Genomic DNA, 25874 nt, shown 5'->3' on the forward strand with positions numbered 1-25874 from the left:
TTTCACACCTCAAAATGATGGTCATGTCATTTCGTGTACAAACATAGAATTATTTTTTGAATCTGGTCCCATTTAAACAATGTGGTTGTGCTGAATGGAAAGTAAGATATTAGACTTCTTTTACCACCTCTGTACCGTATTGTTTATTTATTTTCTATTGCTGCGTAAAACGCTTTGTTGCTCGCCGCTGTCTGTGCTGTGGAAATATCTTCTATAACTCATAGGGATGCACATGCATCTATATAGCAGTGGTAGATCATACTCAATGTTATTACTCTGTCGTTTACACTCCAATGTGTGCAACTCTCGATATCTGGAATCACAACAACAGACAACAATTAGTTATTTTCTTATTGTCTATGCGTCTCTGAATCACAGTCCATGCTCCATCTGAACACAAAAGTAAAATGGAAATGAAAAATATTTTTTTATTGACATTTCTGTCACAATATGTTTAGTGCAACACGAATGGAATACATAGATTAACTGGTAAAACGCTATCATTCCAAATCCAAATAACTGACTAACCTATCCACAGTCATCCAACAGTCTCTTTAACTATGTATTCCTCTTAACAGTCATCAGCGCATCCATTGACAACCACCTGTGTTTGCATGTTGCCTTTTGTGTATTGTCTCACTGCATATCTCTCTACATTTTGTCTGTATATGCTTCTGGGTATGCTTATAGTGCTACATGAATGTGTTTGCTGTTTATGTATCTAAACAACAACAAAGACATTACACACAAGCATTGGCATAGCCAATAGGTCTCACCTTTGGGACTTTATAAGTGTTTAGTTATCCAGCACAATATCCCTGGTGCAACAACATCAACTGTTGCATGGCTAAGCACTTATATGGTCCCAAAGGTGAGACCTCTTGCCTATGCCATTGTTTGCTCTTAATTATTATTATTTTTCTTGTTTAGTAGAATGCATGTAGGCTAGAGTAGGCATGTAGGCATGTAGGCTTTAGTGCATGTAGGCTATATAAATGCAATTGCAATTATGAGTACTTAACAAGGTCGAATTAACTGCTATGAAATGTTATATTGTCATTTCAATGTTATTGCACTTTAGCTCTTGTGAAGTGCTGTGCAGGGTTTGTTTGCCTTGTGCGGAACCTGTGGTGGGTTGTCATTTTGCGATTGGCAACTGGCGCTGTCTGTTATTCCGTCTGCCCCTCATAATGTGGTAGTTTTGAAATCACAAACACAGCCACATTGGGAACTCTGAGTCTGAGCCCCCTTGAGTTTAGTTAATCACAAGAAAACCATGCATGTGTTGTATTTTCGATAGCCATGGCAACAAAAACATCCTTACATATCACAACAAAGATGATGTAGAACATTACTGGTGTAGAAAGGATATTACTTGGCAAATTACTTGTAGATGGCTTTTTTACAAAAGAGAATTTAGTTACAGAATATGATAGAGTAAATGACATTTGAAATGTGTTGCTATACAATTATGGTTTTTAACTTAGTGAAACTGTTCGTTTTGTGATAGGTGTATGTTAACCACTTGGATGCTAAGCCTATTTGTTGATTCCCATGTAATTTCCATTGAAACCAATGGAAACTCCATGACGAGCTGGGCTCATCATGAGCGTCGAAGGGGTTAATGGAAAGCACGATAGGGAAGAAGTTACTACTGAAAATGATTCAGACAGCTTTAAAGCAGTATTGAATGTGATGACATGGAAATTGTTGAATATACTTTAGCATGTCTGTTTACATTTCTACACCTAAATGCACGCAATTTAGATTTTGACACTAAGGCTGGTGAGGTGACTGCAGTACACTGATGTAATGAAACCTAAAGAGGCCCCATGCAAGGTGCATTAACATGCCAGCGCCCCCAGGATATTCCTGTTTTCAACTGTTTTATGTGTTGCATGTATATATTTTATCTCTGTATGCTTATGTGTTTTTTGTTTATACATGGTGCCTTTAAGCATGCTATTGAGTTTCAAAAAATGAACCCTAACCAATATGATATTCAATTCTATGTGGAAAAAGTAGGCATTTTACTCTGATGGGCTACCTTGAATGCCACTTTATCTCACGTAGCCACTGGGTCAGTAGACAGATCCAACCTATTTATGCAACATTGTTAAAATTAATTGTGGTTTATTGCAATTTAGAATGGTTAATCATGAGGCCTTGGAACTGATGATAGTTTTAGGGGAGGCAGTGGCCTGTTCCTGTTAAGCACAATGGCTTCCAAAAGTCTTGAAAATCCACAATTTGGCTGCTAATTTTTCAAAATTTTCTCGGGGGGAGAACCCCCCCGAACCCTCCTTAGGTGGTTCCGGCTCGCTCGCTGCGCTCGATCGCACGGTGTGCTACACCAATAATTTTTTCCCTCACCACTTTCAAATCTCACCAGCCGCCACTGATAGATGTACTGTGGTACTGTCTGTTTTTCAATTGCAGTGATGAGGGGACGGCTGATGTTACCAGGGTTGTTATCTTTTGCTTGTGGAGAGCATTCACAAGGGAATCTTTATTCTTGATATGAGTGATTTAAACAGTTCAGGTAAAACAAAAATCCCCCCAACTCCCATTTCCCAGGCAGGAAGCTGTGTTACCTCCTCTCAATAAAAATGTTTGATTCTTCAACAGTTCAGGTAGTCAGAACTAGTAGGAGAATGTGATGACAACAGGAAGTGTACACAATTACACAATTCTAACCCTTCATTGTCCCTTTCTACAGATAATGACAGACGGTACTGCGAAGTTGGTTTCAGTATAGATATCACCAGTGTGAGTATCTAGTACTTCGCCTATGCACTTAAACTGTATGTAATATGTCTTCAGAGGTCTTCTTTTCTTTACATCTGCTTTGTCTTACTCAGAATCTCTGTTTTTCATTCTCTCTGTCCTTCCCTTCATTTAAGGCAGTGGTTGAAGAAGTGCCAACTCATTTCTGTGGCCCCAGTTTCAATGCACTCAATCCTCAACTTTACACTCCTCGCCATGGTCTTTATGTTCTCTAGTCGCCTATTGTTTCCTTTCATTGGTGCTGGAACAATTTTCAGGAAGCAGTTGCTGCCATCAGTGTTACATCACGGAAGTCATAGGATTGTGAAAAATCCAAGCAGTACTCTAAGAGCAAGTGTAGCAAATCAGTCACACCCATTCATTAGGAGAGTGGTAAGGTTGTGGTATGTAGCCAGTGACGCATTTTGAAGCTCACTCTTGCACATATATTACTAAAGCATGGTGTGAAAGCTCACTGTTATTTACATACATCAAATTTCCCATTTAAATTGCATCTAAATTTGCACAGGCATGTTGTTTTACCGATTAAACTATACAGCACACAAACAATGTGTGGAAACCAGGCACAAATATTCATCCTTTCCACATTTGCGTTAATTTCTTTTGGTCGTATTACAATCACTGTTACCATCATACTTCAGAACTGCAAAACATGTGCTTCATTTGTGCCTGCCTAACTATTGCTATATTTTAAATAATGTGTATATTTCATTTACAGGTATTTCAATTTTGGTGTGTGTTAGGAACAAATTGAGATCCTACAGGCTTTCCTTTAACACTCCATAATACAACAAGATTGTCACATAGTTCACTTTACAAAACCCTCTGACTTTGCAGTTAGAGAAAGAAAATGCCCATCAATTATTTTTTATGCATGTTAGAAGAATAAGCAGCAATTTGACAGAAGACATAGCCAGACATTTGACTTCTGTCTTTGAACGCACTTGCAAATGTGACAAGATAAAAACTAAATTTAAAGGCATCTTTATTCCTCATTCACCTTCTGAACTCTATCATGGTTATTTTGGAGGTGCGTAGCACCCCACGCACCTATACTTACCTCGCCTACTGTTCCTTTGTCCTTCTGCTCTTGCTTTGCGTAACCTTTTATTACCAGCCTATATTTGAATACTCCAATGGCCTGTTCCTTCTTGTTGACTGCTCGTTTGCATACCTATTGCCCTCTACATATCTCTCAATTTACATTCATATGTTTCTGGCTTCTATGTGAAAACTCAATTTACTATCACACAAACCTGCGCAATCCAGTTCCAAACTTACTACTCAACAAACTCTACAAATCCCGTGAAATCAACCAGCAGACACAATTGATCGATTGCATTCCTAAATCGGCACTAAAAGGCGTCAAGATTGTGAATGCAAAGTGCTTTGACTCCATAAAAATAGGTGTAAAAATTATAAAAATGATGGTAACATAACTAAAATTTAAGATATTATTTAAAAACTCCACATTCTTATATATATTTTAAATGTCAATGATGGCAAACTATATTGCGTATGTGATTGTACACTCTAAATAAAAGTGCTTAATTTGTTAGAGTGGGCTCAATGTTTTAGGCTCCCACCAACACTTAAGAATGCTGTTGTGGGCTGCATACGTTTGATTCCACTTCTTGTCTCTCTCTTCTAGCATCCTAAACTTCCTGTCTCTTTATCTCGCTCTTGCAGGGTTTTTCATAATATTTCAGCTTCAGAGAAGTTCACTTTAAAGAGGCATGATTGAAAACGTTGTTTTAATGGCTGGAAAGTTTTAAAGACATTCTTGATTTTCGGTTGTGAATTTCGTGAACATTTCTGGCTTCATTTAAAGTGTAAGGTTTTTCTGCACATCGTACATTTTTAGTGTATTTTAAGGTAGAGGAGGGAGTGGATGTAGCCTTATGGCTAGAGAGGTCGACCTTGAAGCAGGGGAACCTGGTTCGAGTCTCGGCAGGGTCGCTCAACATCCTGTGACTCTGGGCAAATCACATAATCTCCCTGTGCCTAACAAAATTAATGCATGGCCGGGGCACAAGTTATGGTTAGCTCTACTAACTATAAATAGTGAATTTATGTGTTTCTTTTTTAGTTATTGTTAATTAATGTTGTCACTGACGTATTCACCTAACAATAATGTCACTTTGACCTTTGTTTTTTCAGTGAATTACAATTACTAAATAAATCATTTTATCACACCTAACTATAACATTAGCTTAACCTTTGTTTTTTTAGTGAATTTCTTTTTTTAAAATTTTGTATGCAAAGTAATATTTTATTACCATACGTAAATCCCCCACCGGCGGCCAAGCGCTGCAGCAAATCCCCCATAGACAGCCAACCTCTCCTTGCGCACGGCCTTTTGTCACACGAGGCGTAGCCCATCCCCCAGGGCCATATTTATTTTAAAGGGGAGGTGCGTGTCCCCCCTTTCCTAGCCTCATCAGGCCCTGGGGACTCCAAGCCCCAGGGCCTTGTGCATTTTTAAAAGGGAGGGGAGTTTCATGGTCCCTCTTCTCGAGTCTCATTAGGCCCTGAGGACCCCCTCCTCTAGGGTCTTGTGTAATTTAGAGGGAAGGGGGGGCCATATGGCCATCCCCCTCCTGAGATGGTTTTGGCCCTGGGGACCCAATCCCCCGGGGGCAAATGTATTAATTAAGGGGAGGAGGCCACATGGTCCTCGCCCTCCAAGTCTTAAAAAGACCCTGGGGACTCCATCCACCAGGGCTGTGTTTTTTTTTTGAAGGGGAGAGGCATCACAACCCTTCCTCCACATGCCTATTTTGGTCTGTGAAACCCATCCCCATGGGCCTCTAAATGGATGGGTACCCCAGTGCCCACCCATGGCACCTACCAAACACCACTTTGGGAGCCGCGGTGTGTCCTAGGGCTTCCACGGCCACATCCGGCTCCCCACATGTTGCTGAAGCCAACATTGCTCCCCCGCAGAGAACAGCTATTTATGCTGCTCCCTCCAGGTTGGAGCATTCTGCTTTCCTACCCGCATCAGTGCGGGCAGGAAAGCAGATCACAAGTCTGCCCCAGCTGTGGTGAGCATATATAAAGCTCTCGCCTGCTGGGAGCAGACTTTGGGCCTGATTACGAGTTTGGCGGTGAGGGAGTTGGGCAGCACCGCCCTTCTCTCTCACCAGATTACAAGTTTTCTCGTTATCTGGCAGGCAGTCCTTTGGCGCTCCCACGGTGCACCACAATTGGAATGCCAAAGCAAGTTTCTGCACGACATGGACTGTTAAGTCTATGTTGTGTAGGAACGGGCATGCATGCAGACAGGGGGGCGCACCATATGCTCCCATGCATGCTTTCCCATAGCCTGAGGCACCAGAGGGACCTGTAGTGCCCCCTCAGTTTCCTCACCAACAGCAGTTTCATGGCTTGAACACCACCATGAGACCGCTGGAGTGAGAAATCTAGTAATATGCTTGGCCGCTTTGGCTTGCAAAGCATATTGCAGTCTCACCCTGCAGCGCCACTGGCGGTTTCGGCGGTCTCATGGTTGTGCGACCACTGAAGTTGGAATTCAGCGGTTAGACTTCCAGTGCGGCGGTGACTGCCGCACCAATGTGGGTTTGGCGGTCCTATGGACCACCAAACTAGTAATCTAGCACTTTGTGTTTGCTTTTGTGTGGCTGGAGTTTTAAAAATGCTCCAGCCAGGCGGGAGCATGCAGAAGTTTCCCAGACCACACCGATGCGGGCAGGGAAACTGCTGTGTCTGGGTGGTGGGCTCCCAGGACACAGCAATCGTGCAGGCTCCGGGGATGGCTCCCCAGGACCAATGAAGGCTCAGGGTGGGTGGCTCCGTGGTCCCCCTCCCCTTTTCAAAAAGTGACTGCCTTTGGGGATGTGGTCCCCAGGACCTTTTAAAGACTCGTAGAGTGGGGACTCCCTAAAAAATGCATTGGGTCCCGGGGATGGGGTCCCTTGGGCTAAATACAGCTTTATTTTTTTATTTTAAACATTTATACAGCGCACTGTTACCTGAGGGTGTCCTGGCGCTAAATAAAGCTCCTAAAGGTTCAGGCCAAAATAAGATTACCGTGTAAACAGCCAGGTTTTAATGCCTCTCCTGTAAGCCATCAAATCTGTCATGTTCCTCAAGGTAAGAGGCAGGGCATTCCAGGCCTTCGTGGCCCCCAACACAAAGCTCCTGCCCCCCCACCGAGCTTTCTTTATGCGAGGGACTTTGACCAACCGCAGCCCAGATGACCTTAGTTGTCTGGGAGGGATGTACCATTGAAAATACTCCTTCAGGCAGGCAGCCCCCAGACCTTGCAGGGCCTTAAAGACCAAACACAAGGCCTTAAAAGAGATCCGCTTCCGCACTGGCAACCAGTGTAATTTTGTGATTTCGGACGAGATGGAGGCATACTTCGGTATGCCCATCAGAAGTCTAGCTGCCGCATTTTGCAACACCTGCATTTTTATTGAGAAGCCCCTGTTGGGCATTCAAAAGCAGGCTGTTGCAGTAATCTAGACGGGACAACACTAAGACAGTAATAACTGTTTTTTTTGTGTTTTTTTTAGAGAGGGACTGTGTGCCCCCTCCTCATATTTAGTAAATTGGGGCCAGGGGGATGGATATGGATCGAGGAGGAGGACAGCACCCACTCCCCCGATTAAGAAATCGCAACCCTAGGAATATCGCTTCTGGAGGAGGGGCCCACGTGGCTCCCTCCCTTTAATTAAACATTGCGGCCCAAGCTGCCATTTTCTTTGCTGCAATCCCGCAGAAGTCCAGATGGATCACTGCAAGAATTGCTGATTCTCTTTTCATTTAGGCCACAGGTGGGGGTCCCTCTAGGTCCTCCCAAGCGACCTAGGGGGGCAGGTTATCTCTATCCTGCTCCCTTATATAATTTTTTGTCTAAAAGTTCAAGACAGGGGGCTAAGTCCACGAGTCCTGTAATGGCTGCCAGCAACATTTTTCTTGTCTTGCTGGCAGCCAATCAGAGCGCCCTGGCAGTCTGACTCTGGCGGGAGGAAGGTAGACCAAGGGAAAAGAAGCTCCCTGGGCCAATCAGAACACTTTTTAAAATTGCAAATGAAGGACTCTCGTGAGAGACCCTCGAACCCAGCTGTCTAGATATACAAATATTATTTAACCTTAATTTCTCATAAACAACTGAATGGATTTATAGGAAATCAGAAAAAGCACAATGTGTGGGCACAGATTTCCCATACTGCCAACTTTGGTGTAATTCAGTTCAGCAGGTTTTGCGGTAGCGCTTCTTAGAGAAGTCTATGTAAAATGCATGGGGATTTTGTGTTTTAGGACCTCTCTTTTTTCAATGACTTCACCTCATGGACTACCCCAAAACTTTCCATGCACAAACTAGGCAAAAAGCAAAACCTTTTTGGAAAGTTACATGCAGATTCGTCAAACAGTGCCAAAGTTATTAGCAACACAAAATTTCCTGTATATATAAAAGCAATTTGGGATCCCTCCTTTTTTTCTGCCCTTGCTTTACGAATCATCCAGAAAACCTCAACACATCAGCTCAAGTGAGTGGGCAATTAGTTTAGAAAATTTGGCAAAGATTCGTCAAACGGCTCCAAAGATATTGGCGAAAGAAAACCACTTTTTGAATAGAAACAAATTCCTAACTATAACTACCTACTGGCGGCCGCCAGCATGTAATATGGATGTGCACGTATTTTTGCAAGATATATATATATATATATATATATATATATATATATATATATATCTCAAACACCTCCTTTGCACGAAAGAAGTGGAAGCCACAGCGGGGGAACATCAAGGAGGCAGCTTTATTCAGGAAAATTACACATAGCAGGCAAATGCATTTCGGCATGGAGCCTTCTTCAGTGCCCGGTGAGTATGTCAGGAGGCGTGCACAAATCCCAAAGAAATGAGTCCCGCTCTGTTCTGATAGGTTGAGGCCCAATGACTCCCCCTCCAAGTGGAAACATCACCCTGAATGCTGACCACTGTGTGGCAATGGACCGCATGCCCCAGAATGCATTGTTCCGGTACTGGGCGATGCTGGGGTAGGTCACAACCAAATTGCGCAGGCGAGTCAGGGAAAATGGACACGACCTGTATCCTGATGTGTCCTGTAGAACAAAGCACCCCCTATATATATATATATATATATAAATAAATTATATATATATATATATATATATATATATACTCCATTCTTCCATGTGTTCATCCCTGCTTTACCTTGATGTCAATCAAAGCTCTAGTCAATCTAACTATGACTGCTTTTTGTTTCAGGATGGGACACTTGTGGTCGGAGCCCCAGGAGGTTATTTTTTCGGAGGTGAGTTTTGCTTCTGTTCAGTGTGTGTTTCTCTCCACTTGGCAACAAGCAGAGGAGCAGAGTTAAAAAGAGTTTGGGGGAGGTATTGATTGAAGTTCATACAGAAGATTTATGTCTGTCCTTGAGCATCTATTTCGGCTGTGCAGGGATGGAAATGCAACGAGGCAGGTGATGTGGTCTAGAAGTGAAATTGTTGAGGTAAGCACCAAATGGTCTGGTTATAGGAAAATCACTGCAAACACTTCAATCACCCATTCCTCTGGCCACTCTGTCTGGAAAAAACTGACAGTCCTTAGAAACAGGACAGGCCGTAGTATGTAGTCCATACAGTCAGGAGGGGGTGTTTTCACCTTATGATAGACTGCAGGAGTACAGCTCTTTTCCACAGAACCCGGAGTCCATGAGCCTCATAGCTCTCATGCTCAAAATCTGATCAGGGACTGGGACAATTCTCTTTGGTATGGTGTGAGTTTTGCAAAAGTAGAGTTTGTATCCTTGATTAATTTATCGACCCTCTAAAAAGAGGACCCAATGAAAAGAGTGAAGGCTATTCTAGCTTCTATACCCCTAGAATGTGCATCTTATCGTACTCAAGATCTGCCTATACCGCAGGAGACCACGTCTGGGTTGTTTTTATTGTGTCTGACTTTGTGCCCTCAATCATAAGAGTGCCTAGCAACAGGACAAAGTTATGCCACTAGCTATAAAGAACCATGCTGGATACCTAGATCCAGTACTCAACCTTGGAGTTTTGGTGCATTCCTCTACCCGTTATTTAATTTGTAAAAGAAATTAAGTGCCAGGGCTCTCATCAGGAGGCCACTGCAGCTTGCATCAGACATTGCCCCTGCTGTGCCGCCAATGATAGTAATTGCAAACACAACAATGATGGACAGAATGTGGATCAATGTCACACATTCACCCCAGTCCAAAGATCTGGGCCCAAATCCATCGTTTTTCCACTCCACACCACCCTGGGTTAGACAATGGCGATATGCAAATCAGCGCTGACCCTGTGCCCCATGGGAACAGTCCAGTCCGAACTACAAAAGCCATGTCAAACGATGGATTTGGGCCCAGATCTTTGGACTGGGGTGAATGTGTGACATTGATCCACATTCTGTCCATCATTGTTGTGTTTGCAATTGCCAATGATAGTAATAACACAACTTCTAACCATCACACACTGGGCTCATCTCTAAATTAGCAAGACAGTGCCACTTTGTGACAGACAGTCAACAAACGCTGGAGTTGACAATTAAGTGCCAACCCCGAAACACACCGGCTCCAATTAAGCACTGCGCTTTTCCCCTTCCTGTGAAGAGATACCTGAATTTAAAAGGTGGCTGTTCACCATTAAAGGTAATGGTTTCCTCTTTGATGTCTAAGGGAGCCCTCTGGTCCTATATTAAGGCAAGCATCGGCCAGATTCTGGCTACACTTTGTGTGTGGAGACATGAGTGTGCTATATGGCTGGTAAAATGGCCATCATCGGCTTTCGTAATTATATGAATGGTGTTCCCCGAAGCAAGCACACAGGTTTGGGGAACCTCCCTGACATATTGGGCAGCTGGCGTACCACTGACATCTTTTGAAAATATTTACTACATCCCTCAGGTTCAAGCAATGGTTCTCTCTTGTTACAGTAATAGATTACCTGCAGGTAAGTCATGGATCTCTCCTTTAAACAGGTACTGCAGCCCTGATGTGACATGTCAGGAAAGTGTCTTTAAAAGCCTAACAGTTATGACAGGTTTAAGTGCTGTTCCAGTGCAAATCAATGCTGGTGAAGAGCCATTTAGTATACAACATCCTGTCTGACAAGTTCCAGTATTGGTCCCTAAAAGACATGATTACCCGGTGAAGAAATGCTGACACAGTGCCATTTAAAGTTATAGCAAGCCTGAACAGAACTGTTACTATTGTGCTTTAAAAATGATGCCAGCTCTATGTGCCTTTAAAGTATATTAGTTTTCAATTAAACAAAGGCAGCAACAAATCAAAAAGAACCCTGCAACTACTGACCCCCCTCTGCTGTGAAAGTCTGGTGTCAGAGGTCACTAGACAACTGCAGCACTATGTCAAAATCTGCCAAAATCTTCACAATCAGTGTTTATGTTTGCAATGTGGCTCAAGACAACCCAATAGATATCAGGGAAGACCTCGCAGTGTCCATGGGTATAGGTCTTTAGAAGTCTTTAACCTACTCAGGCTGTTGGCAGCTAATTATATTGTTGGCTTTGGCATAAGACTGGACTACCTGAAGAACATATCCAGAGAGGAAGACAGAGCTATTGAGTCGACTCAAGCCTTTCTTGTCAATTGTAGCCTGCAGATTACATTGGTTTCTTCAAAAGTGCAACTTGCAATGTCCCTCAAGACTCTTCAGTGTACTGAGAACTATTTTATGGATACATGCCATCTATCAAATCACATAAGTATCTTACCACCCTTTTAACCGAGTCTCTACTCTGATTGAATCCTTTTTATATGGATGGATCCAAAGAGGTTTTTGGTGTCATTTTTCATTATTGGGTCTCACCCTGGTCTTTATAAACCAGGGCGAGCTCAACTGTTTTCCTGGGAGTATTTTGGATTTATTTCCCGATGGGGTCTTTTCTGTCTAGATGAAAATACCTAAAGGACACCCCAGTTTCCGTTTATTATTGTGTGCCTTTGGTATGTTTACAAACCTAACTAGTTGGATGTATATCTGGAGGTATTACAACCCTTGCACCCTTGTACAAAGGATCTTGGGCAATCAGAGAGACTTGGTCAAAAGGGTGTTATGATACTTTTGTGATTTCGTGTTACAAATAGGGAGACAGTATCCTGTTCCCTCCCCCCAAAAAGCTTTCTTCCCTCCCTAGACAATTTTGTGAGTAAAAGGAAAAACAGTACAAAGCCAAGCAGACAGCTGCAAAGAGAAAAATAATCTATGCGCACGATATATAGTACCTCAAATAGTGATTCCAATAAACAGTGAAAGCAAGTTTTATAGTATTGGACTAGTTTCTAATTCAAAAATTGAATTGAAAAAATGACAGAAGAAACAGGCATTGGCTACATGGATGATATGGCAGCAGAGCTTTTATCAGAACCACACCTAATCAATCAATCAATCAATCAATCAATCAATGTATCAGAGGTTTGTATTGCGCAGTTACTCTACCATGAGGGTCTCAAGGCCCTGGGAGGGGGGCTGCTGTTCTGTCTGGGTGCTTGGGTTCAGTCAGAGAGCCAGGTCTTGAGATCCTCCTTGAATTGTTCCAGGTTTTGTTGGTGAGGTAGGAGAAGGTTCTTCTTCCGGTTCTAGTCTTGTGGATCCGTGGGATGGTAGGCAGGGCCGGTTGAACGGAGGTGTCTGGTGGGTACGTGGAATGAGAGGCGGTGGTTCAAATATGCTGGTCCCGGCATTGTAGAGGGCTTTGTAAGCATGTGTGAGGAGCTTGAAGGTGATTCTTTTGTTGACTGGGAGCCAGTGGAGTTCTCAAAGGTGTTCGAGGATGTAGTTGTGGCGGGGGAAGTTAAGGACCAGTCTTACTGTGACATTTTGCAAGGTGCCACTAGGAATAATCCTAAGCTGAGGGGGTGGAGCCCAGGATAAGGACTTCGGTCTTGTCCAAGTTGAGTTTTAGGCAACTGTGTTTCATCCAAGTGGCACCGGCCTTCATCGAGCTGTGGAAGTTTTTTCTAGTGGCTCTGGGTTCGTTGGTGAGGGAAAGGATCAGCGGGGTATCATTGCAGTAGGAGATGATGTTGAGTCCATGGTTCCTGACGATGACTGCGAGTGGGGGCCATGTAGACGTTAAAGATGGTGGGTTTCAGGGAGGACCTGCGGCACTCTGCAGCTGATATCTGTGGGTTTTGAGATCAACAAAGGTAGTCTGACTCTCTAAAAGAATATAATCCGGGCACTAGCAGAAGTACAGGAATGGGGCACCCTGAGCAACCTTAAAAAGCACAGGTTAGGACACTTCTATATGGAGCTGTGATGACTAAACTTTTAGGGGGCGATTACGATGTCTGTCGGAAAGTTTCCGAAATGGCAATCAGTTTTACCTAACCGGTGTCGGAACCCATGTATCTGACCGACTTTGAATAATTTCCGACCAAGTGATTACAATACAAAGTAACCGTTCGGTCAGTCTGAATCGGATCTGACCGGCATTTGAAGAGCCTGAGTCGGTCGGAGCCGAATCGTACAGCTCAACGAACCGCGTTTCCTACCAACTATGTCAGAGCCCGGCAGCCCTTCAGAATTGGTCTGTCCGACACCGGTAGGCTGTCAGAACCTGACTTTGGGGGCCCGTATCATGCCCCCTTCACCCAGAGGCCACCAGTTGGGGCCTGCCACAGGATGCAAGGTTTCCTGCAACCACCCTATTTTTTTCAATGGAAGACTGTGTTGTCGGTCGGAACACAGGCTCCCATTGAAGTCAATGGGATTCCGACCGAACGGTGTTTGGAATCATTCTAATCGGTCGGTCGGACACCCCGAACCCGAGTCGGTAGGAAACAATTCCGACATGGAATCGGTCGGGATGCTTTTCGACCGACATTGTAATGAGGGCCTTAAAGTCAAACACAGCCCAAATGGGATTGATTGTCAGCAATAAGCCAAGAATCTTTCTAGATGTTAAACAGTTTAGAAAAAAATCATCCACGGCCCATCTAATGGAGTAAGGGGCCACACCTCCTCATCTTTTGAGGACAGGTCAGCCTGACAGACACTCTCTATTTTTAGGTCAAGCAGCCAGGAGCTAGACATGCACTAAATTTGCAGGCTCCTGGCTTCCCGAGCTGAACTTTGCTGGGCTGAAGAAGTTACAGCTCCTATGGGAGTGACCTCTCAGTCTGGCAATGCACTTTGAGGCTCCCCCTCATGACAAAAAAGAGCATCACTGATTACCTTGGACCTGGGCACTTCTGTTATAAGCTCTGAAGTGCCCAGCGCCGAGAGTTAGTCACTGACACCTTGTCACATAGTGGAGTGGGGTCAGCAGCCTCACTGGCCCCATCACTCTGAAATCTCTGAGGGGGGGGGCTGCCCAGGTAAGTATGATTTTATTTTTAAGTGCATGCATGCATGCGTACGTGCATGAATATTTGGGAGTGGGTGTTGTGGATGGATGTGTGTGTGTACGTGCGTGTGTGAATGCATGAGTGTGAGTGTTTACATATGCATTTGTACACCGACCACCCCCCACCTGCTAAAAGTACAGGACACCACTGGAAAAGATTGGTCCCTAATGTAGCAGCGATTGGCTAGGCCTCAGTATCAATACTGTCAAATGCTTATCAGATGCAATTATATTAAACGTCAAAACAAGCGAGGGTCATCTAAAAACTCAGATAGCGATTAGTTTTTACATAAAGAAACTGGAGGAAATTAATTAAAGAAATCTCGGCCTACAAAGAGTTCCTTACAGAAAGCAAAAGTTCTAATTTGCGAAAAGACGCTTAAGTGCTGCACAAATCACAGCATAGAAGGGAGAACACAACCCCACTCCCTGCCATGGAGACATGCAGACGTGCAGCAACACACAATAATATACAGCGTGGACACAGTTAAAAAGATTACTGATAAAGGTCGAAACGGTGAAAGACATAGGTAAACAGGCAGGATTGTACCCTTGATGCTGTAAGGACTGTATCGTTAACTGTCCATCTGTGCCAGATGGATGAGGTACAAGGCAAACACGCCAACACGCAACTGGAACAGATATATCCCCACCCCTAGAGCCTAGTCCTGCTGAGAAGGCAACCAATGCCAGAGGTCGTAAAAATTGCCTTTTGTAGACACTCTGATTTATGAGACTACTTTCTTATGTTTGTGTTCACATACGGGTGGAACATAAAGGAGTAATGAGTGCTGCCTGGGAATCTGCCTACAAGGTAAATTATGATGCATGAGGCATCACACACTACCTGTACATTGAGTGAATGGGTGTTTGTTTTGTTTCTATAAATGTATTCATTTGCAGATTGGAGACATATGACAATATGTGTGCCATTAACAGAACCAATTACATTGGAAAACTGTGCTACCCAATAAAACATTAGTTTGGTCTGTTCTAAATGTTGATGAGTATTTGGAATCTTTGGAAAAAATATATATTGGTTCAGTTTGCTAACTATGATGTCCAGAAACCTGTGAAAAAACCTAGAAAAAGCATTTTGTGACACTCACTCAGCCACTTTTATGACTCCCTGGTAACTGCCACAAGCTAAAAGGTGTAGAAACACAATACCCACACATGTGGTGGGATTGCATTACTTCTTACCGTTGAGGTTTGTAGATGAGGTTGTCAATCAGCAATTAAATCTAAACTTACATCACCACTTAGTCTGTATTTCTTATACATCTCCTTCTCAGTCTACTCAAACAGGGTGATCCTCATCTAAATATCCTCTCCTTTCTCCTTCTCCTCTACCAGCCAAAATCCTCATCCTCCTCGCCAAGACATACAAAGCCACCATCCATTCTGAAATAGCCAAATGCATTTTGGCTGAATCTTTCATAGTTTGCGCCTGGATACCACCTGATAAACACTGATGGTAAATGCATTTTCTAAATGGCCATTTTGCGACTATTCACACGTAGGAAATTCTTTGTACATAGCATTAGCGATTCGCTATTTGGAATTACCAAGTTGTGATTTTCTATTCAGAAATTTCAAAAATTTGATGAAGAAAATTGTAAATTACACCATCAAAAATGCCTTTCATACATACTGAAATGCAAATTTTGCATTTACTAATAGCCTGAAATTGCAATTCTCGCTGATAGGAAATGCAAAATGCCTTCTTACATATGGCCCTGTATTCTTTAATAAATACATGTTTTTCTTCCTTCAAACTATACAAACCCCCTGTTTAATAGTTTTAGTTTCATGTTTAACTTGTGAAATCATTTTAAAAAATGTACCATATTTAATATCATTGTTAGATTCTTTGTTCTCTGAGATAGACACATCCTTCAACAGCACGTTGAAATCCAACATATAAGGAGACAAGAAATGAGTATTATTAAGAATACTAAGAAATACTGTACACAACAACCTATATGAAATTGGAAACTGGGTATATTTGACACCATCACCTGCAGAATAAGTTAGAAAAGTGCAAATAGAGCAATTCCTCCATACGTAAGAATATTCCTGTATCATAGTAGTATAAATGTTATCTTGAAATCCACTAACTAACCTTTCCCTATGTTTAAATGTGTTATGTTTCATTTAATGCATTGTCGTTAATTCAACTCTTGTGGAGACATATCCCACCGCAGATAGTAAGCACAACAGCAGGCCAACTAACACTATTAATAGTGTAAATAAAACAATTTAACCAATAATTTTACAGAATTTGCTGTACTCCATTTTCAATTGAGACTAAAAATTGAGTGTAAAGTTAAGTTTGAAAAAAATCCTTAAAAAATAATAGACTCATTTTTATCTCCTTATTTCTTTGAAAATAATAATCAAAACTAAGTTCACTTTTGAAACTGTATTGACAACGATTTATTGGACTGTAGACCCATCACTCTAATTATTCTTCTGACACTGTAGCTAGATATACCCATTAGGATGATCCAGATATGCTATTTGGTGTTCACTTTCAAGCTGGTCTTTTAGCAACATGGGATTTACTACCACTTTACTCTCTTGTGTTTCTCTACTTGGCAGGTTCTTTTCAATGATTTATTTCCTTCTGTGTTCCTTCTTTCACTTGCTTCTCTACTCACTAATGTATTTGAACCCTGCTCAATCTTGATCTGTGCCACATGCGGGTGGGAATGGATACAAACATCAAGTGAGGTTGTGATCAATATATCTAGCTCACCCTTTACATCCATGGATAACCTTGTCACCTCATGCACAACAGGAATGTTGGTAAGTAATGTGATTGTAACAAACACCTGGAAGTTCAAATTTCTAACAAGCCTCCTGCAGTTTGATGTCAACTGCCCAATATCAAGAAATGTTGAGGAATTACTTGTAATTCTTTAATTGGTATTAATGATCAACAGAGCACGAGGTCCTGAATTATTCTCTTTACTGTGAAAGCATAAAGACTATGGGCCAGATGTAGGTAAAAGCACTTTTGCGAGTCCTTAATAGCGCAAAAATGCCATGTAGGTAGGAATCGCAATATTTTTTGCGATTCTTTAATATTCCTTAATTGCAAATTGCGAGTCGCAATCAAGGAATACCTTCCCATTCATTCCTATGGGCCTACATGAATAGGAATTGCGCACGCAATTTTCGAGTACCCAATAGGTACTCTCAAATTGTGTGCACAATTTCAAGGGTGCAAGGATTCCAGAGGGACACCCTGTTGCACCTCTAAAATTTGCATCTGTGCACATGTAGCGCACGTACATGCCCTAATTGAATGTGTGCCACATGGCACTTTTAAAATAGCAAAAAAGTGTTTCTTTTAAGGAAATCGCAAATTACCACCAACATGAAGCTGGTGGTAATTTACGTTCCTTAAGGCCAAATCGCACTTTCTTTTATGCATCTTACATTGCATTTAAGGAATCGCATTTTGTGTTTCCTTAAATGTATTCGTAAAATAGGGAATCACAAAATTTGCGATTCCTTATTTTGCAAGAGGGTTTTTGTGTGCTACATTGCACACTGATAATTTGCGATCGCAAATGCTGAAATTAGTGGCCCTAAGTTTTTGCATATTTTTTTGGCTTAGTCAAAGACTAATGGAAATTACCTAAAATTATAAAATTCTAGAAGGTGTGCGATATGATTGGCACACCCATTGGTAATTTCCCCAAAATGTTTGTAATGTTCCAGACGGGAAACCAAGCCCTACATCTTGCATTGTGTTTGCAGATGCAAAAATACTACAGTGCATCACTGGAGTTAAGGATATGTTGAGTAGTCTGATTCTTTGCTATAACTTTTTATTTTTTCAAAACTCTTTTTATTGAGTCAGCTGATATAGTGTTAATACAAATATCACAGCAATGGGTACATATAATGTTCGACGTATAGAATACCAAGCTGGTGACTATTACATGAGAGTTATAAAACAGGAGCATAAACCATTGAGGACCATAAAAGACAGCCCCAAACCTTTTAACACACTGTGTCAAAGATTGTAAAACAAAACTCCCGTTATGCCCTGTCCACCCAATGACAAGCCCCAGGACAATTGAAACAAACATAACGACCCATGCTACCCCTCTATATAGTTGAATTGTCTGCAGGGTGTAGAGGAGGTGGCTCCAAATCAAGACCCCTAAAATCCGCCCAGCGTTTCCAAATTTTATAGTGCTTCTGAGGGCACCCTCTTGCCTTAAACATAGGCTGCTCCTGGCCCATGCACCAATCGAGACCCTTTGCTATAACTTTTACCAAACAACTAAAGTTCACCACATTTTAAAATAGTCTTCTGGAATACACAAGTGCTCACATGTGCAAAATGAAATCAAATTCAGTCAACGGTTTGATAAATAAATTGTTTTAGTAAATGTGTGAGCACTGCTTTAATTCTGTTTCTAAACAGAACACCTAAAAGCACACATTTCTAAAACATATTACGTTTCAACAAAGATATCATGTACCCACACTACTCTTCGAAAATGGACTCAGCCGTTTGATAAAAACATTTTAGATATAATGAGAATGTTATGATTTTCATGTTAGCAGAACTAGTGAAGAACATTCTTTAAATATCAGGAAGACATAACTCGGACAGCTACTTTGTTAAGTGTCACAAATACAAGTTTAATGAGTATCTGGATAAAAATAAAACAGAGCTGGTGTTGAATCGTCCTTCCCAGAATATATAGAAATGTAAGTATATGAACATGCAGAAACTGTAACCAATGCATCTTTTGTCAAACACCAACAAATGTATAGTCTAAATTGCCTGAATAACATTACCATCAACCAATGACCTGTGAGGTGAATGGAACATAAATTAATTCTTAGAAATTCAGGGGAAAACAGTATTTCATAACTCTACTTGCTCAATGTTTACCATTTACGTAGTAGAACATTTTGATAGGAGTTATAGAGATACTAGAAAAAGCAACCTTCACAGTACCAAATACTGCAGTTAAGGGGGTTTTACAAACTATCTCACCATAGTGTTGTAAAACCTTTAACCAAGGAGTCAGAACATTTTGTCATTTCTTAGCACTGCAAATAAAAGTGTGCCTGTAATCAGGTCTATTGTGCTCATTTATCCATCTCATAGATATGAAATGCTAAGCTGTCCCTGGTGGATTTAGAGTAGGCATGGCAGTGACGGTACATACTCCGCTACCCTGGTTGAAGATCCACTGCTGTACTTAGAGATCTATGCTGCCTCAGAAGAGCCGCCATCGTGGCAGCTCCATGAAGGCACTAAAATGTTGCTGAGTGGTGAAATTTTTTATGCCCTCTCTAAGCAAAGTGTTTTTGTTCTTAAAAAATGAACTTCAAAAGAGGGAGTTTGTTACTGAAAAACAAAAAAAGTCCCTGGCACGATGGAAGATTTGATTCCACTGCGTGGAGGTCATTTATTTGGTTTACCATTCAGGACAGAAAGCATTTAGCTGGTGGTCCCAACAGGAAACAAGCATTGGCATAGCCAACAGGTTTCGCCTTTGGGACCTTATAAGTGTTTTGTTATCCAGCACAATATCCTTGGTGCAACATCAACTGTTGCATGGCTAAACACTTATAAGGTCCCAAAAGCCAGACCTATTGGCTATGCCAATGCTTGTTTATATATCACACAAAGTAATGTTATATATATGCTGGGGTGTTAGCACAAGGATCTGGGTCTTGCTTTTAGCAGCAGAACTTTACGTGAGTGGGCCTATAGGCCACCAATCCAGTGACAAAGGTCTGGCCACGTAATTCGACCAACACTGTTTTACAGGCTGATACCCGTAATAGGGACGGTAGTCCGCTGTCCTTAAATAGGATGCCCTTGGTGCATCCGTCCGAGTCCAGGACCACACTCAAGTCAAGGAACAGGCCTGGCCTTCATGCATATGCTAGATTAGCACAAGGCTGGGGCCAAAAATCTAAAAAAACAGAATACCAGATTTTCACAGTTGGGTACTTCGGGAGGGAAAACAACTATCCACCTTGCAAGGAACATTGGTGTCCCAACAGTCATGGTTTTTGTATAGCATAAATACCGTGACCTGGAATATCTGCTACAGTTGCATTTATCAACGTCTAAATGGACTGGGATCCCAGCATTTGAGAATTCTATTAGCAGGCTTATCTGGCTGATGACTGCAACGAGACAAAATGACTTGTCAGACCTATATAACATGTAATTTGCCATAAAACAAAATACTGCTAGCTAAATTCATGTACGGCAGGGTAACTGCAAGTAAAACCAATCTACTACTTACTGCATCTCTGGCCTCATAAAATATCACAGTCTTTTCATAAAAGACTCAGGATTGGTACAGTTACACACTACTCAACCATGAAATTCTCATGACTCAATCGTTTTAAGCAAATAAAAGCTTTGGCAATAATGCTTAAAGTTGGGAAATACTTACAACACAAAGGCTCAATAGGGAGATTTAAAATATCAAAATCATTTAAGTAGTTAAACTACTGGACAGAGAAACGGTTAATTTTGCGACGTAATATTATGGGTAAGTACACTTAATTTAAGAACCGTACCTCAGTGGTGAATGGAAAAAAAACGCAGTAGCAGATAACTCCCCAAGATGAAGCGCAGCTGACAAATGCTGTAACTGCAATAAATACGTTTAATCCTATGCAAAAGGTTGGAGAGCAAGAAAAATAATCAACCAAATGCTTCCTCCTTTTTTTATAAAAAACAATCCTGGGAAATACAAATGCCTTAGAGTGCAGCAGCAGCAGATATTTAGGCAGCAACTGGTGCAGACGAATGACTGCTGTAAAAACGCCATCTTTTTTCCACGACACACCGAAGATGTACCTTTTCATTGCAGTGTAAATTCCTCATGGGCACTGAATATTATGGCCATGCCCAAATCTCCGCACTCAACCGTACCCCTTCATTCCTTGTGTTCAAACTCAGTACATCGCCATCAAAAGTGTTTAGATACAATAGGTCATAGCACAAAGTGAGTCTAGGAAGAGCAATTCTAAAGTATGGACTATGACATTCAAAGTTAAGTTAAATCATTTCTACATGTATGGCTTTCGTAAGAGTTATCAGAATGCTGTGAGAAAGTTTTAGAGTGTATTGAGAAGCTGTAGCGCTTAAGTGTCAGTTTGTTACTATCTTTGACAGTGGTATTTTTTTCTCAAACTTCTAACTGGAACGTGCTGCTTTTGAGTGGGATCACGAAAGTAAAACTTGAAATCTGTACAGAAAACCAACCACATAACCAAGCATTACATAACAACACAGAAAAATTTAATAACTCCATAAAACTGGACTGCAGAGCACACCGAACGACAAACTAACAAAAACTAACAAAGCAGAACATAAAATAACACCAAGCATTGGCCACGCGTGAGGTGGGGGAGGGGGAGAAGCGGGTGTTGTGTGCGCCTGGCCAATGCTTAAAAAACAAGCATTGGCCATGCGGCCCCTAAATAAAAAAAAACACGAGTGGTGACGCGAGTGGTGCGTTCGTGGGTGCGTGCAAGCGCGACGTGAAAAAGTGCTGTGCACGTCGTGCGCGCCTGTGCGCGTTCTAACAAGCTGGTGGACGCTTTGGGAGCACTTCCAAAAGCCGCTACTAAATGTCTCTCCGGGCAGCGCATGCGCGCTGACTCAGCGAGACCTAATACGTTTTAAGGCTGCTCTAAATAAGGTGCAAGGTCTCAGGAGGTACTTTTGCTGCTTGCTCAATGTCCATCAGGCCACTGGTCTAAAGTTTACACTGGGAAAGGAAGAATAGTTTCCACCGCCGTAAACAAGGCAGTTCTCGCAACTCTAAAGAGAGTGGGAGAAGCTAAAGTTTGGTAGACGGAATATCCACCACATTTGTAACAGAGTATCCCATCTTTTAAATTCTAAATAAGAAGCTATATCTTGCAGGCTACTATACCTGTAGTTATACACGCATGTAAGTTAGTTAGAATTGACGAAACAGAGTTTAACCAAGTAACATATCTTTTGTGTACTTTGGGTCTGATTTAGATTTTGGCAGACGGGTTACGCTGTCACAACGTTGACGTATATCTTCTCGGACGAAATATAAATCCCATAGGATAATGTGCGATTTATAATTCAGCGGACATGATATTCGTCACTGTTGTGACAGAGTAACCCGTCCGCCGAAATCTAAATCAGGCCCTTTATGTTTAATTGATGAATCTGTTATGAATGGTTCTCCAATGCAAAGAAAATTCAACAAATCTCCACTATAAGATAGAAGTTCTAATTTCAGGCAAATGTTATGTACATTCTTCTGAAAAGAAAACCTTTTTTTCTGGGACGATGTTTTTGTGATATGAGTCTTATAATTACCATTACTTTGTGATGGGAGTTTGGATTCTATATTTTAATTTTTTTATTTTGGAGTGTTAATATTCATCCTACTTTTCTTTCTAGTTAATGAGGGCGATATGATAAGAACAGCTTTTATTGATGCCGCCTTTGCCACAATTCCGAGCTGTTACTTTTACTTTCCTTGAAGTTCAAGGCAGAGAGGCTCATGAGAAGCCGTCATACATTAATAAAGTTGGGTTAGTCCAGTAGTGAATGGGTCTTTGGTGGGCCTGAGGTCCTTTGTATGGGCCTGGCCTTCCTAACCCTCTTCTGGCTTCAGGTCTGGTGCTTCCTTTGTCCAGCCATTAACCAAATTAGGTTGACATTCACAGTACAAGATGAGTTGGTGTTATCTGATGTTTTAATCTGGGATTGTTTTGTTAATATCAGGCAATTATATTAGCCAGTATATCCCATGACTTGCATGTTTACGACCAACAGATTGACCAAAACCCCCTACCGCCATCCTATAGTGGCATACACTCATCCCTGGAATGTGAAATTTCTCCAGCTTTTTCTGTGTCTCTGGAATTTCAGCGTACTGTTTTTGTGTCTAAACTTTAGCTTTATTATTACTCCCCACCCAACTTCATGGCCTCTGTTACTGTCTCACGGTGGAGGAAAAGCTATACTGATTTTGCTTGACCTCTCAGCCGTGTTTGACGTGGTTAATCACCAAATACTCATCCATCACCTGCCCGAAATAGGGATCACAGGCGAAGCCTCCAATATACTTCGATCCTACCTAACTGATAGAGAACAAACTATAGTGATGGGAGAACATGAATCTCACCCTTACGCCCTGCCGGACGGGGTGACCCAGGGGTCTTCACTATCTCCAACTTTGTCCAATGTCTGTGTCACCCCATTGGCCAAACTCATATGCTCTCACAGCTATACTGCCATTTGTTATGCTGACAACACTCAAATAGTGGTGTCGCTATCATCAAAGCCTGAGAACGTGGCAACCAAATTTAACGATTACATGGTTCACATTATCAGGTGGATACGTGATAACTGCTTAAAGTTGAATACAGACAAAACCGAAGTTGTATTGTTTTGGTAAGGATATCTCCTTCTGGAACTCCTCCTGGTGGCCGGAAGCAGCCGGGCCTTGCCCATTGCCCGTAAAAAAGGTAAAAAACGTCAGTGTCACTTTAGATGACCACCTATCATTATCTGATCAGGTCAACGGCATCACTTCATCGTGGTTCTTTACACCGAAGATTCTACGAAAAATTCTACCTTTCATTCCTATGGATCTTAGCAATACAGTCATCGTTGCTCTGGTGCTATCAAAAATTGATTATTGCAACACCCTCTACTTAAGGGCAAACAAAAGGACTATACACAAGCTGCAAACACTACAAAATGCAGCTGCACAATTACTGCTTAAGATTCCCAAATTCAGTCCTGTATCCCAAAGTTTTGAAGACCTGCATTGGCTCCTAGCCCTGGCAAGGATCCAATTCAAGTCAATGTGCATTGTGCACAAGACACTGCATGGGGCTGGGCCTGCCTATCTCAGTAAGTATATCAGACGGCATGTCCCACAATGGAACCTCAAGTCATCGTTGGCCTCTCTACTCGTTATTTCCAAGGTGAGGACCGTAACATGGGGTGGCAGAAGTTTCTTCCACCTGGCCCCTAAACTATGGAAATCGCTGCCCATCAGTCTTAGAAATCAAACCAACAGACAATTGTTTAGAAAATAGGTAAAAACATGGCTTTTTGCTTCAAAACCATACCATCCCCCTCTGGTATAGATCAATGACAGCTAGCGCTAAGATGCCTCGGCAAACACTCGCTTTACAAAACCTTTATTTCATTTCATGCTTGCATCTTCTGTTTCAATATCTCCTTCTGCCGGTCCCTTCTATTTAACGTCTGCATACCGAACATAGCGATAGGCTTATCTTTAATGCTTGTGCATTCACAATAGTTTTCTGGTCTTCCCTCTCTCTCCAGGACTGATTGCATCTGTTCACTTGTCTAAGTTTACTGCTAGCTTCGGCTCATACACCCCCCTTAAATGGGTGACCCAGGTGCTTTCCAGAGACGTTGGAGACATCTACAATGACGCCTACAAAGGTACACTGAACGCACACCTAATTTTCATTGTTTATAAAATAGGATTGATTTCTTCCTTCAGTGTGATGAAACTTTATCATATTTATACAGGATACTCTGTGACCTATGGAGAGTTTACAGACGACTCTGTGCCAGGTATGTGTTTTCTGTTTCTTTGTGGGTCGTTTTATCTGGGTTCTATCAATGACAGTAAGAAGTGTTGGTCCGAATTCTGTGTTGGGTGTTATTATTTATCCCTGGTGTCCCAAAGTCTCATACTTTCCTAAAACAAAATCTGTTTTGGGGATATCAGTCTGATATGGGGGGCTACTGAAGGCAATACCTTTTTACATCTTACTACCTTCCTGTTGACTAAAGGCCTGAGTCATCGATATTCTGTTCCTGTACATACAAAGGGTTCTATATGAGACCTCATATTGTCAAACAACTGGTCAGATGACTTAATCTTAAAAACAAGACCATATATCAATACAAAATGCTAGAGATTTGAATCAGAGATAACAAAAGCATCATGAAACCTAACGATTAGAATTCCCTCTGAACTTCACTCCTCCTCTAACATATCTTATTTTTATCATCTCTCTTCGTGGTACAATGATTCCTTTTACAACATCAAGGATGACATTGCAACACTGAAAACACTACAGTGAATTCCAAACAGGTGCCCCTCATGTTACTCCAAAGAACTGAATGAAGAGAAGAAAGCTCTTCAGGCAAAGGAAAAAGTATAGCGAGAGTATCCCTAAAATTCTTATCTTGAAACTCTGAGAAGAGATATGTTACAAGAAAGATTGGACTTGCAAATAGTTGCTGAACAAAAATTGCAGAACTTTGTTGAGTTTTTTGGATAAAATATAATAAGATTGAATCATTCATAAAAACGGAGACACTTCCAATAACTGTGATCCTTACCATCCAAGACCATCCAACCATTTCCCTGACACATTTCCAGCAACCTAGGACAAATTTCAAATGTATTTGTTTTTGCTTTGGACCACCCTGGAATATTCTTGTCACTCCTCTTTTACACAGGGTGAAATCCAGAGAACAGATATCCCTTTTTTTTTAAACACCTAACTCAGGATCTTAATATTGTCTGCCCGTGTTTACAATGCTTGACAAACAGTTTGGAAAGCTCTGTGGATTCACAACTGAAGAAATACATAAAGAAGTAATATTGTAGATGATCTTCAATTCAGATTTGCTTAAGGATGCA

General features: G+C 41.7%; 1 protein-coding gene across 3 annotated transcripts in view; it reads left to right on the forward strand.

The window, feature by feature from the left end:
• Window positions 1-25874, forward strand: part of ITGA2B (integrin subunit alpha 2b) — a 298569-nt gene that overhangs the window by 96059 nt on the left and 176636 nt on the right. For all 3 annotated transcript variants that reach the window (XM_078645167.1, XM_078645165.1, XM_078645166.1), the window contains 4 exons: window positions 2720-2769; window positions 9049-9094; window positions 24536-24658; window positions 24749-24793. In XM_078645167.1, coding sequence (XP_078501293.1) covers window positions 2720-2769; window positions 9049-9094; window positions 24536-24658; window positions 24749-24793 — 264 coding nt within the window. The remainder of the gene's footprint in view (window positions 1-2719; window positions 2770-9048; window positions 9095-24535; window positions 24659-24748; window positions 24794-25874) is intronic.

Source organism: Lissotriton helveticus, chromosome 5_1, assembly GCF_964261635.1.
Source record: "Lissotriton helveticus chromosome 5_1, aLisHel1.1, whole genome shotgun sequence".
Taxonomy (NCBI): domain Eukaryota; kingdom Metazoa; phylum Chordata; class Amphibia; order Caudata; family Salamandridae; genus Lissotriton; species Lissotriton helveticus.